Source organism: Hypanus sabinus, chromosome 4 (genome assembly GCF_030144855.1).
Source record: "Hypanus sabinus isolate sHypSab1 chromosome 4, sHypSab1.hap1, whole genome shotgun sequence".
Classification (NCBI taxonomy): domain Eukaryota; kingdom Metazoa; phylum Chordata; class Chondrichthyes; order Myliobatiformes; family Dasyatidae; genus Hypanus; species Hypanus sabinus.
The window spans coordinates 56971095-56985130 of NC_082709.1; the positions used below are offsets into that span (position 1 = coordinate 56971095).

General features: G+C 41.6%; 1 protein-coding gene and 1 long non-coding RNA gene across 2 annotated transcripts in view; one reads left to right on the forward strand and one right to left on the reverse strand.

The window, feature by feature from the left end:
• als2b (alsin Rho guanine nucleotide exchange factor ALS2 b) overlaps positions 1–14036 on the forward strand; it is a 155336-nt gene that overhangs the window by 119163 nt on the left and 22137 nt on the right. Inside the window, exons 22-24 of the mRNA XM_059967134.1 lie at positions 9644–9721; positions 10612–10745; positions 13551–13715. Coding sequence (XP_059823117.1) covers positions 9644–9721; positions 10612–10745; positions 13551–13715 — 377 coding nt within the window. The remainder of the gene's footprint in view (positions 1–9643; positions 9722–10611; positions 10746–13550; positions 13716–14036) is intronic.
• LOC132392785 (uncharacterized) overlaps positions 10263–14036 on the reverse strand; it is a 127072-nt gene continuing 123298 nt past the window's right edge. The window contains exon 8 of the long non-coding RNA XR_009511651.1: positions 10263–10337. This is a non-coding gene — a long non-coding RNA (uncharacterized LOC132392785). The remainder of the gene's footprint in view (positions 10338–14036) is intronic.

Genomic DNA, 14036 nt, shown 5'->3' on the forward strand with positions numbered 1-14036 from the left:
AAACATGAGATTCTGCAGGTGCTGGAAATCTTGAGCAACACAGTCAGCATTGGGTTGGGGGAGGAAATAAACAGTCAACATTTCAGGCTGCGACCCTTCAGGACTGGAAAGGAGAGGGGTAGAAATTGGAATAGGGTGAGGAGAAGGAGTACAAGGTGGCAGAGACCAGGTGAGGGGAAAAGTGGAGGGGGGGGGTCCATGAAGTAAGGGGCTGAGAGGTGGGAGGTGGAAGAGGTAAAGGCCTGAAAAAGGGATCAAATAGGAGAGTCCAGACAATAGAAAAGAGAGGGGGGGAAGAGAACTGGAGGGGAGAGGGTAACCAGAATGGAGAATGGAAAAAGAGGAGGAGGGAGGGAGGAAAATTACAGGAGTTTGAGAAATCGATGTTCATGCCATCAGGTTGGAGGCTACCCAAGTAGATGAAGTGTTGCTTCTCCAACTTGAGTTGAGCCTCATCGTGGCAGTATGGTAGCCCAGCAGCCAGATAACATTGTGCAGCACTGGTGATCAAGTTTCAGTTTCTGTAGGGGTGAGGAAGTGGTGGGCATGCTATGTTGGTGTCTGAAGCATGGTGACACTTGCAGGCTGTATCTGTATCGGGTCTCACTAACGTGAGGAGGCTGTGCTGTGTAGAATAAATGATTCTGACAGACTGAGGTGTTGCCTCTCCTGGAAAGACTGTTTAAAGGGAGGAGGTATAGGGGCATGTGTAGCACTTGCCATGCTTGCAGGGATAAGTGCAAGGAAGGTGATCAGTGGGGAAGAACGAGTAGTCAGGGGAGTCACATAGGGAGTGGATTCCTATGGAAAATGGAGGAGAAGAAGGCAGGGAAAGATGTGCTTAGAAGTAGGACCCCTTTGGAGATTGTAGAAGTTATAGAGAGTTATTGCTAGATACAGAGGCTCGATAGGTGGTAGATCTGGGAGCAGTTTGGAAGGCACAGAGTAGATACATCCCAAAGACAAAGTAATACCTGGGTTTCAGCACTCAAATTACAAAGAAAGATTGAACAAGTTAGGTCTTTATTCTTTGGAGCGTTGAAGGTTGAGGGGGGACTTGACAGAGGTATTTAAAATTATGAGGGGGATAGATAGAATTGACATGGATAGGCTTTTTCCATTGAGAGTCGGGGATATTCAAACAAGAGGACATGATTTGAGAGTTAAGGGGCAAAAGATTAGGGGTAACACAAGGGGGAACTTCTTTACTCAGAGTGGTAGTTGTATGGAACAAGCTTCCAGTAGAAGTGGTAGAGGCAGGTTCAGTATTGTCATTTAAAGTAAAATTGGATAGGTATATGGACAGAAAAGGAATGGAGGATTATGGGCTGACTGCAGGTCAATGGGACTAGGTGAGAGTAAGCGTTCGGCACGGACTAGAAGGGCCGAGATGGCCTGTTTCTGTGCTGTAATTGTTATATGGTTATAATATTTGAAGCAGAAGATGAGGCAACTAAAGCTGACAAGGGAAGTCAAAAGATGGCATCAAGGCAAAAGAGAGGGCATATAATACAGTGGACTTTGGTTAATTGGGCTAGCTGCTTATTTGGGACAACTCTTAAAGAACAAACACCATTTGAGGAAATGGCTGGGTTTCCCTTTGTTTATTTGGGATGCAATGCTACTTAATTGGGACAGGAGACTATTGCTGTACAGCGTCAGTCATGTGCGCTTGTGTGGCCATTAGACACTACGTTGTGCTTCAAGTGAGCAGTTTTTAAATGGTCTCAGTTGCATGTGTATATTTTCAAAAAGCTGTGATTTTTGTTACTGATCGTTGGTGAGAACTATGTAGTAAGATAATACAGAATTGTTTAGCTCACTGGTTTAAAGCATTCAGACTTGGAGGTGCCAGAAACGGTCAGAAGTGAAAATGAAGTAGTGAAGTAGTTTCAAGTTAGGAATCAAGAATTTGAAGTTATCGACAATCATCTTGAATGTTAGTTACAGTGAAAATGAAAATTTAGAGAGTGCGATCATTGAAAACATTGTATGAAGGCAGTCCATCTGAACCAAGTGTCTGCACTGATTTTGTTCATTTACAGTCAAAAGAACACAGTGTAAACTGGATGAATTATTCCATGAATAACTATTAGGAACTAATACAGTTTTATAGTACTGTTAGTATTGGTAATTTGTTCTGTACAGTCGGCCCACTTATCCGCAGGGGATTGGTTCCGGGACCCCCCGCGGATACCAAAATTTGCGGATGCTCAAGTCTCAATGTGGTGGATCTTAGGACCCAGCGGAACCCCAGACCTTATTTAACGTTTCTCAGTGCGGTGGACATTAGGACCCAGCAGTAGAACTCTGAATCCGCAGTGTTTCTGTTCACAAAGATAATCACGATCGCGATTGAAAATAAAGTGGAAATAATAAAGCGATCGGAAAGAGGTGAAATGCTATCGGTCATTGAAAAGGCTTTAGGCTACAGTCGGTCAACAATCGGAACAATTTTAATGGAGCATTTGAAGGGCTCTGCCCCGATGAAAGAAACAATTATTACTAAGCAACACAGTGGTTTAATTATTGGGTTTTGGAGTTTTGATCCTCACATCAACCCAGCACGGTGGAGAGCACACTCGATAGTGGCCTGTCACTGGATCGAACTCAGGAAGAAGTTCCCGAGCCCAGCGCTGAAACATACGTTCTTAAGTGCTTTATGTGCAAAGAAAGGAAAAATATATACTATATACTAAGACAAACGCTTGACTGATGCTAAATAATACCGGATGTACCTGTTCCGACTTTCTGAGTAAGAGAACTTCCAAGTTTTTTCGATCCCGATCCATGATAACCAATGCACATCCTCCCGTATACTTTAAATCATCTCTAGATTACTTATAATACCTAATGCAATGTACAAACCCCATTTCCAGAAAAATTGGGATATTTTCCAAAATGCAATAAAAACAAAAATCTGTGATATGTTAATTCACATGAACCTTTATTTAATTGATAAAAGTACAAAGAACAGATTTTCAATAGTTTTACGGACCAACTTAATTGTATTTTGTAAATATACACATTTAGAATTTGGTGGCTGCAACACACTCAACAAAAGTTGGGAGAGAGTTAAAATAAGATTGAAAAGTGCACAGAATATTCAAGTAACACCAGTTTGGAAGACTCCACATTAAACAGGCTAATTGGTAGCAGGTGAGGTATCATGACTGGGTATAAAAGTAGCATCCATCGAAGGATGCAAGCAAGGATGGGTCGTGGCTCACCCCTTTGTGCCAAAATCTGTGAGAGAATTGTTAGTCACTTCAAAAGGAACATTTCCCAACGCAAGATTGCAGAGAATTTAGGTCTTTCAACATCTACAGTACATAATATTGTGAAAAGATTCAGAGAATTCAGAGACATCTCAGTGCATAAAGGGCAAGGTCAGAAACCACTGTTGAATGCGCGTGATCTTCGAGCCCTCAGGCGGTACTGCCTAAGAAACCGTCGTGCTACTGTGACAATTATAGCCACCTGGGCTCGGGAGTACTTCGGAAAACCATTGTCACTTAACACAGTCCATCGCTGCATCCAGAAATGCAACTTGAAACTGTATTACGCAAGGAGGAAGCCAAACATCAACTCAATGCAGAAACGCTGGTGAGTTCTCTGGGCCCAAGCTCATCTCAGATGGACCGAATGACTGTGGAACTGTGTGCTGTGGTCAGATGAGTCCACATTTCAGCTAGTTTTCAGAAAAAATGGGCGTCGAGTTCTCCGTGCCAAAGATGAAAACGACCATCCTGATTGTTATCAGCAGAAGGTGCAAAAGCCAGCATCTGTGATGGTATGGGGGTGTATCAGTGCCCACAGCATGGGTGAGTTGCGTGTATGTGAAGGTACCATTGACTCTGAGGCGTATATTAGGATTTTAGAGAGACATATGTTGCCATAAAGGCGACGTCTCTTCCTGGGACGTCCATGCTTATTTCAGCAGGACAATGCCAGACCACATTCTGCACGGGCTACAACAGCGTGGCTTTGTAGACATAGTGCATGTGCTTGACTGGCCTGCTGCCAGTCCAGATCTATCTCCTATTGAAAATGTATGGCACATCATGAAGAGGAGAATCAGACAACGGAGACCATGGACTGTTGAGCAGCTGAAGTCTTATATCAAGCAAGAATGGACAACATTTCCAATTGCAAATCTACTGCAATTAGTATCCTCGGTTCCAAAACGATTAAAAAGTGTTATTAAAAGGAAAGGTGATGTAACACAATGGTAAACATGCCTCTGTCCCAACTTTTGTTGAATATGTTGCAGCCATCAAATTCTAAATTTGTGTATATTTACAAAATACAATTAAGTTGGTCCATAAAACTATTGAAAATCTTTTCTTTGTACTTTTGTCAGTTAAATAAAGGTTAAATAAACATATCACAGATTTTTGTTTTTATTGCATTTTGGAAAATATCCCAACTTTTCTGGAAATGGGGTTTGTAAATGCTATGTAAAATAGTTGTTATACTGCATTGTTTAGGGAATAATGACAAGGAAAAAAGTCTGTACATACTTGAACAACAAGTGCTGGAAGAGCACTTCCGGGTTTTCGCGATTTGCGGTTAGTTGAATTTGCGCATGCAGAATTTGCAGATAAGGAGGGCTGACTGTATTTCATTTAAACAGTTTGTTATTCTATTTAACGGTAGGATATCAAAAGTTTTTTTCAGATATGTAAAGAGGTAAAGGAAAAAGGGAGTGGATATCACACTGCTAGAAAATAATACTGGAGAGGTAGTAATGGGGGACAAAGAAATGATGGACAAACTGAATAAGTCTTTTGAGTCAGTCTTCACTGTGGAAGCCAGAATTATGCCGGAAATTTGAGTGTCAGGGGCAGAAGTGTAATTGCGATTACTAAAAAGATAGTTAGGATGCTGAAAAGTCTGAATGTTAATATATCACCTGGACCAAATGAACTACCCCATGTTTCTGAAAGAGGTAGCTGAAGAGATTGTGGAGACATAAGTAATTATCTTTCATGAATCACTGGATTCTGACATGGTTCCAGAGGCTGAAAAGGCACAAACATTACACCATGATTTTAAGAAGGGAAGGAGATAAAAGACAGGAAATTATCTGCCACGTAGCCTGAATTAAGTGGTTGGTAAGATACTGGAGTCCGTTATTAAAGATAGGATTTCAGAGTACTTCAAGGCGCATAATTAAAAACAAAAATGTTGAAGTCAGCATGATTTCCATAAGGGGAAATCTTGCTTGAGAAATCTCAGTTTTTTTTAAAGGAAGTAACAGGCAGAATGGTCAGTGGGGAGTTGTTTACTTGGATTTTCAGAAGGTCTTTGACAAGCACATGAGGCTGCTAAACAGATAGGAGCCCATGGTATGTCAGGACAGATAGTAACATGGTTAGAACATTGGCTGACTGGCAGGAGGCAAAGAGTGGGAATAAAGGGCTTCTTCTAGTTGGCTACTGGTGCCTAGTGATATTCTACAGAGTCAGTGTCGGGACTGCTTTTCACATTTTGTTAATGATTTGGATGACGGAGGTAGGTTCTGTTGAGGTAGTAGGGAGTCTGCAGAAGCATTTGGACATATTAGAAGAATGGACAAAGAAGTAGCAGATGGAATGGTATGGTGTGGTCATCCATTTTTGTGGAAGGAATGAAAGTGTAGACTATTTTCTAAATAGGGAGCAAATTCAGAAATCAGAGTTGCAAAGGAAAATGCAGGATTCCCTGAAGGTTAAGTTCCAGGTTGAGTCGATGGTGAGGAAAGCAAATGCAATGTTAGCATTTATTTTGGGAGGACTAGAATACAAAAGCAAGGATGTAATTCCCAGGCTTTATATGATATTGGTCAGACTGCACTTGGAATATGATGAGCAGTTTTGGGTCCCTTGTATAAGAAAAGATCTGGAGCGGGTTTCAGAGGTTTACAAGAATGATTCTGGGAATAAAGGGGTTAATGTATGACGAGTATCCTGTACTTGCTGGATTGTTGAAGAATGGGGGGGGTGGGGAATGTCATTGGAGACTGTCACATATTGAAAGGCCTAGGTGGAGTGGATGTGGAGAGGATATTTCCTATAGTGGGTGAGACTAGGACTGGTGGGCACTTTCTCAGAACCCAAGGATGACCTTTTGAAACAGGGGTAAGGAGGAATATCTTTAGCCAGAAGGTGGTGAATCTGAGAATTTAATTGACAAAGATGGTAGTGGATGCCAAGCATTGGGTATATTTAAAGCAGAGTTTTTGATTACTAAGGGCATCAAAGGTTACAGGGAGAAGGCAGGTAAATGGGATTGAACAGGATAATAAATTTATTAATAAATGAGAAATGAAGGAATAGACTCACTGTGCCACAGGAGAGAATTAGGCCATTTGTCTTATGATAAGCAAGGGCAAGTGGAATTCTATCTCTTTTATGATAGTGGGTGGATAGGGCTTGGGCAGATGTGCATGAGGGCAACTTTAATGATGGTGGAAGGGAAACCCCATTCCTTGGAGGGAACAAAAAGATATCTCAGATGTTCTAAAATGGAAAGCTTCATCTGAGAACAGATACAGTGGAGATGAAGGAACTGAGGGAAGGGAGTAGTATTTTTTAAACAAGTAATAGGGTGGGAAGAGCGTTTCATCAAGGAAGTTGTGAATATCACTAGGTTTGTAAAAGATGTCAGTAGATAGTCACCATCCAGGGATGGAGACAGATTGAGAAAGGAGTAGAGGTTGGAGACAAAATTAAGCTGAGTAGGATGCAGCATCGGTGGATTCGTCATTAGGAGAGAAAATGTTGGAGTGTTGCCATTGTAGAGTTGGAACCTTCTGAGGATCACTGCCTTGTCGTGGTGGAAAGGATTATGAGATCCCGAGAGTGATGCCATCTGGAGTCTAGCGATCCGGAGCCTGATGGTGGTAAGGTCATGGGACCTCACTGATGGAAGATGCTGATACATCACAATGCCAGTGAAGGTAGAGGAAGGCTGTGACGGTGAAGGGTACCTAGTCAACTTGCATTTCATGCCACTGGACCCTTGCCCTAATCTGTCACGTCTGTGGTGGCTGCCTGTGCATCAACCTGCCCACATTCGACAAAGTCACACAAAGGCATTCTCCATTAAGGGAGTTCACCCTAACGGATTAAGTCCCATGGCAAGTGGCAAAGGGGGCAGAATTGTGAGGTAGCTTTCTACAACCAATCGATAATGCTTTTGGGAGAAACCATCCAGCATATAGTAGCAGGGTGCACGATGCATGCAGGCAGGGACAGCATACACTGAGTGGCACAACTATGTTGCAGGAATTGTTACAGGAACATCTGTGCTGAGTATGGATTCGACACTCCCAAATCCAAATGGGAAATACCAAGAAGGTAGTGGAGAATGACAGAGCTAAGATCCTGTGGGACTTCCAAATACAGACTGATATGCAGATACTGGCCAACCAACTAGACATAGTAATATTGGACAAAGACCAGAAGAAAGCAATAGTAATAGATGTGGCCATCTCAAATGACAGTAACATCAGGAAGATGAATAAGAAAGCTGGAGAAATACCGGGGCACGAAAGAGCATATAGAAAGGACCTGGAAGGTTAAAGCCAGTGTAATCCTGATGGTGATAGGAGCACTTGGAGCTATGACACATGGACTGGGAAAGTGGCTCCAACAAATCCCTGGGACATCTGTGATCTTGGTACAGAAGAGTGCACTACTAGGAACAACGAGGATACTGTGCCGAACCCTCAAGCTCCCAGGGTTCTGGAAGAGGACCTGCGATTGAGGGAAAAATACTCATACACACCGTCCTTTTTGAGGATGATGAAGATGCTTTTGCTGCTGGGGAGGTTATTGCCCATGGTGGAGCTGACTGCTTTTGCAACTTTCTGCTGCATTTTCCGATCCTGTGCAGTGACTCCTCTATTTCCATGCAGCCAATGATGAAGCAGGCATAGCTGTAGCCCAAGTGAATGTCCGTGGCTACATCTTCGGTTTGGAGAAAGTGGGAGGAGCTGAAAGGGAAAGTCTTTCAGCTTGGAGGCTAAGTTTTTATGTACATTTAAGGCAGACATTGATTTAAATTCTTGATTGGTCAGGGTATGAGGGGATTTGGGGAGTGGGGGGAGGCAGGAGATTGGGGCTGAGAGGAAAGATGGTTCTGCCATGATGAAATAGTGCAGGAGACAATGGCCTGGTACTCTTTGGTGGGGTCCTGTGGGGAAAGTAAGAGAAGAGTTTGAGAGCTGCTGTCTGGTCTCAGCAAGGTAGAGGTCAGTCCACCAGACTGGAACAATGCCTCTTTTTCCCCCTCCCATCACCCCATGTGTGTGGTTTGATAGAGGGGTAAAAATGATAGCACAGGAACAAGCACTTCAGCCTACTGTGTACTAATCAGGATGTCAATTAAACTAATTTGACTCTCTGAAAGGTATGGGTGAGGGAGAATGCAAGGGCTCACATATAAACTTTCCTGAAAATGTGTGCAGATGGATAAAGTTGCAAAGAAACTCAGCATTTTTGAACTTTTGTACTCCACTGAAAACTTGAAGCAGTATGAGAAAATTGTGTAAAATATTTTCAGGATCAGTTGCAAGATTAAGAGAGCTGAGGTAGGTACTGAGGTTATCTCCAATAGAGTAGGAAAAACTAAACATTATTTAGCAGTTTCAAATCCATAAAGCATTTTGAAATTAATACAAATTACTACTTGTGATTCATCATTATCTTTTCACACTGTTAGGAAGAGATTGAGGGAAATACCCTTGTATCACTTAACTTTTGGGAAAGTTAAAGCAGAGTTTCTTATTCTTGAGAGGAATTAGTCTGAGATTTGGAAGTGAATTCTGAGGAGATGGCCCTTGGTGCGTAGAACCCTGACCCAAACTGGACTTGGCTTTGTTGGCATCATATCTCTATTGTCAGATATATAATGACTTTGTGCTGCCAAACCCCTCTCAAGTTTTTATTTTGCTGTTGACCCATGATTTGCCCTGTTAGTCACACCACGAAGTATTATAGGAAATAAAATCCCCTTTTTGTGCAAAGATCATAGTTAACGCAATGGCCCGGAGTCTGTGGCAGTAGGAGCTCTTGGGACTTGAGATTAAAGTTTGAAGTTGCCTGTAGGTCCCATGCTTTATCTTTACCTCTTGATGCAAGCAGCAGAGGGATGAAGCATGCCCATTCATTGACAACTACACTTCAATCTGAGCTCAAACGTATGTGATTCTGCGGTAGAACATGGCAGGATGAGTGAGTATTTGACAATCAGTCTATCTATGCTTCACTCCTTTCTCTTGGGTTGTTACCGAGTTCTACCTGGGGGGAATGAGGAACTAGAGGGCACAAGGTTAAAATGAGGGAGAAGAAACGAAGGAAATTTGAGGTTTATATAGAGTGGTGGATATCTGGAACATGCTTCCAAGGAAGTGGTGGAGGCAATTGTTGCATTTAAAAGGCTTTTAAACAGGGATAGGAAGGGCTAAGAGGCATATGGGCCTGAATTAAATGGGTTCAGCATAGGAGTGGATCAAAACAGCCCAGTTCTGTGCTATACAATTCTCTCATTTGATATGTACGGTTCTACATTCTAGCACCCACTGAGTGTTCCTCTTTATTTAATTTTAAACCAGTAGGTGCAGACCATTAATTGAATACTCACTTTACCTGCACAGGGCAATGGTATCCTGCTGTCTGAGGATGACACCAGCTTTGAAGGAGAGTTCTCCGATGACTGGATCTTAAATGGAAAGGTAAAATTATCAACTATAGATGCAGATTTAAAGGAGCTGACATTTACTAAGGGCTAGAGACTGAGGATAATGGCAGTGAACTCCAAATGGAAGGCAGTGACTTGCAGTGTTCCATTATGTTCATGACATGGATAACATAATAGAAGGCAAATGACAACTGTGGGAACAGGATTGAGGGGCTGAGTGGCCAGAAGCAAATTAGATTAGTTATATTCCATTGATCTAGCTGTATGTAAGGCCCCAGGGTGATTTTTGCTGCTTTTGTTGTGGCCTCTGTTTAGTCTGGGCATTTTTTAAATTAGGTCACAAATGTAAACTTGCAGATGTATGGTAAAGTCTGCTGACTCGGTGAGATAGATTACCATTGTCCTTGCTTGGGTAATTTTGAAACATGATGGTAGAAGATGTTTAAGTTTGCATTGTGCCATACTGAATGGGAGGGAAAGAAAAGCAAGGATTTTGCAGGTGTGGATTGTTCCAAAACACCTGACTGCTAAATCCAGGTCTAGTTAATATTTTAATGCAAGAAATACTAACTTATGCACATTGTGATGCCACTTGAGTCTGAAAGATGAAAGCCAGGAAATGCTCAAACACTCAGCAGGTCAGGCATTATCTGTGGAAAAAGAAACTATTACATTTCAAGGCCAAATTAAACTTCAGAACCAAGAACTTTTTGACTCTGAACATTTCAGAACATTTTAACTCGGATTCCTTTTTCTGAATGTTGCCTCACCAGTTGAATTTACTTACCAGTAAATTCTATATTTCAGATTTTGTTCCTTGAATCTGAGAAAATGTCGGCTAGACTATGATTTATACCTGAAAATCTGATTACTTATTAATAAACATGACCTCTTTTGTGCTAAAAATTATGTTTTTACCTGCAGGGAGTTCTGACCATGGCAAATGGTGATTACTTTGAGGGAACTTTCAGCGGAGAGTGGGGAGCAGGGATTAAAGTTGCTGGAACGTACTTCAAACCTAATTTATATGACAGCGACAGAGAGAAAGCTCATGCATTGTAAGTAGTATCAGTTTTGGAAAAGCCTTGGATTGGCCAGCTGATGCTGTCTGGATTCTTTTCTGATAAGTTGACCTGAGGCCTTAATTGAAGCCTTGCAATAAATCCCAAAGCAGGCCATGTGTAGCTACTCAGTTCTCACTAAGTGATGAAACAGCTGCAGATAGTGACGTGTGGTGACAAGAGTGATTAATTTGTAGCACATAACTCATTTAGTAGCATCTCTACAGTAATCTTTTCCCATCAATTTCTCTTTCCCCATCAGAGAGTATCAACTCCTGGTAGGAGTTCCTGCGGTATTTTCCGGAAATAGCCATTCATATTCATTTTTGGTGCCAGATTTTGAGCAGCAGCAAGCTGTACACAACTCTATTACGAGCCACATGGATCCAGCAAATGGGGTTCTTCACACTGTGCAACCTTTCAAGTTCGATTTCAATGCTGCCATGCCTGTAATGCAAGGCAGTCAATTAAACAAAACACTGTCTAGCTACCACAACAAGAGGATGCAAGGACAAATCTAATTCCCCAACTAATGAGCTTTTGGAACGGGAATGGTTTCATGGGCATTGTGTCCGTGATAGCTATTGAAAATCAAAAAGCTTATTCTATCACAAGCACTCCTTTTTCTACACATCCTTTCCCTCCACTTGAACTGAACTTTCATCGTCCTCTTTTCCAATTCTGACTAAAGGCCGCAGAGCTGACAAGTTACTTCCTCCTCTTTCCACAAATGCTGAGTTTTTATTTAACAATTTCTGTTTTTGTTCTCAGTTCTCAATATTCACCTTGTTATTGAAGTCTCTAAAGTATAAGAACTTTCAAAGCTGTCTCACTTGAGGTGAATTCCCCGTCTGATCAAAATGTTGAATGTGATTCCAGAGAAATATATGAGGGTCAAATTGAGGTTAACATTCTTGTGTCTGTTTCACTAATTTAAAGAACATCATGTTGTTATTAGCTATTTCATTTTTCTGTTAGCATCCTGGAGGTAGTTTTGCTGGAGCTGTTTCAGCAAGTTCTGCACACAACAGGAACTTTTGTTATGACCGCCTCCATCTCACACCCTCAGATCATGACATTGAATGACTATTTAATTGGTGTTATGAACCCCGTAACTGGGTCACTTACCAGCAAAGATAGAGAGGTCCGTTGAAGTCTGATGGTACTATCTTAACAGTATTTATTGATAAAAATACACAAAATAATATCAATGCAAACATACAGATAATATACGTCGTCAATACTAAATCTAAAAGCGCGGGTATAATAATAATCAATAAGAAATAGCTCTATCGTTGTCTAGGGGATAATGTATTGTCCGATGGAAATATGAAAGTTACTGTTAGTTCGTTCAAGCTGCAGCGTTTTGGTTTGAGAGAGAGACGGGTTAAAACTTGCCCAGTCCTTTTATGATGTCAACCCTTCGAGAGTCGTTGGGAGTTGGGTTCTCCGTTGTTAGCTAAAAGCCATTCTCCCATGGTAAAAGCCACCGGTTCCAGGGCAAATGGAACCGAATGCACGTGGCCTCCACCCACCGGCTTCCGCTATAAAGGGATCACTAGCGTTTCTTCTGGTGCGTCTGAGGGGCTGTTCCCACAGACCCTCTTTTATCCTGACTCCCAGGGTCTCAGATTTCAATCAGGTTGGGATGATGCAATCACTCCCTCAACCAGCCCACTTTGCCTGAGGGCGATCCTGTGATTCTCAAAAAAAGGAGGGGGCTGCAGGTGTAACATGGGGAACTCTTGATGATTAGTCTCCAATGGAAAAAAGCAGAAACATAAGACCAGTGCAAACTTCCAGAGTGGAGACTAATTTATAATGGGGATTTTTACCATTCTCTGTTCCATAACTGTTTGATTTGAAATCAACCTGCAAGCACCTGACTAATATGCATGGGTACCGTTGATTTATTATTGTCACATGCACTGAAATAGAGTGGAAAAACTTTATTTTTCATAACTAAAAAAAGATAATTTCAATACATAAGAACAATGAGGTAGTATAAAGGGAAATGCCAAATATAGTGTAATTTAGATTTAAAAGTAGACCAATTATAATAGATTTAATAAATAGATCTATTGAAAGTAGCTTGCAAAGAGTCACCACATTCCAGTTGCTATGAGGAAGTTATCTTTAAAATGAAATGAACCTGGAGATGTGAAATGTGTATTGTGCAGTAACGTGGCAGGCACAAATCAATACATTGCTCTCCAAATATGTGAGCAGAGTAACAGAACAATGCTTCACTTGCACTGCCCTGTTTTGCACTCATTCCGTAATGTGTGATTTCAGTGTAACATGCCCATCCATGTTACTTATGCCAGTTCCTTGGCATTGGCAAAAGATTGTACAGTAAAACATTATCAATGCAGTCTGGACTGAAGTCAAACCTGTACAATAAAACTCTGATCTGCTATCTGCCAATTCAAAAATCGCAATGGTTTGGTATCTGCTTCCCAGGTGAAGTTTGCCAAGCTCTTGTTCTGTTCACCTGGGCCCTAGTTCCCATGCTCCCTTGAAGCTTGCTTAGTTTACTAGTTTTACTGTGACGTTTATTGTTCTACTGTTTTTAAAAATGTATACACAAAAAGTGAATTAAAAGTATGTTGGAATATTAATATGAAAGCTAATCTGACACCACTGAATTCCCATATGTTTATTGAGGTTGAAATTTTCCAGAGATATAAAAGGCCAGGTTCCATTAACAGTGCTTCTTGCACACACTTTTTTTCCTTGCTGTCTATTCCTGACAGTCAAGTTCATTTAGTTGCTTATGGAGCTGTATGGCTATAATTACAGGAAACTAGGCCAACTGGCAGTTGATCCTGATGAGAAATGGAAGGCTGTGTTTGAGGAGTGTTGGAGTCAACTTGGTTGTGAATCTGCTGGGCAGGGAGATGTCCTCAGGGCCTGGGAGAACATTGCAGTGTGTCTCACCACAAGCAAACGGCAGCACAAGGATAGGTGAGTGTTAACGGCCAAAGGAACTGATGGCCTCTGATTGAAGAGATTCTTGTTGAAGCATGTCTTGAACTCCTCAGGAAGTTTTCTAATTGTTTCCAATTTTGTTTCTACTGAAGTTATAGGTCTTTTGACTTGTGCCATCATTCCTTTCATCTCTCCTCACTTTCTGCCCTAACATCCGTTCTGTTTGACTCATTCTCAATCGTCCAAATCTTGTTCCCTTTCCTTAATTGTTACCCCTCTGTGTTTCTGTTTCTCCCTGCAGCCATATTCCCCAACACCCCATTACTGTTTGTGGAGGGTTACAGTGTGTATTTTGGT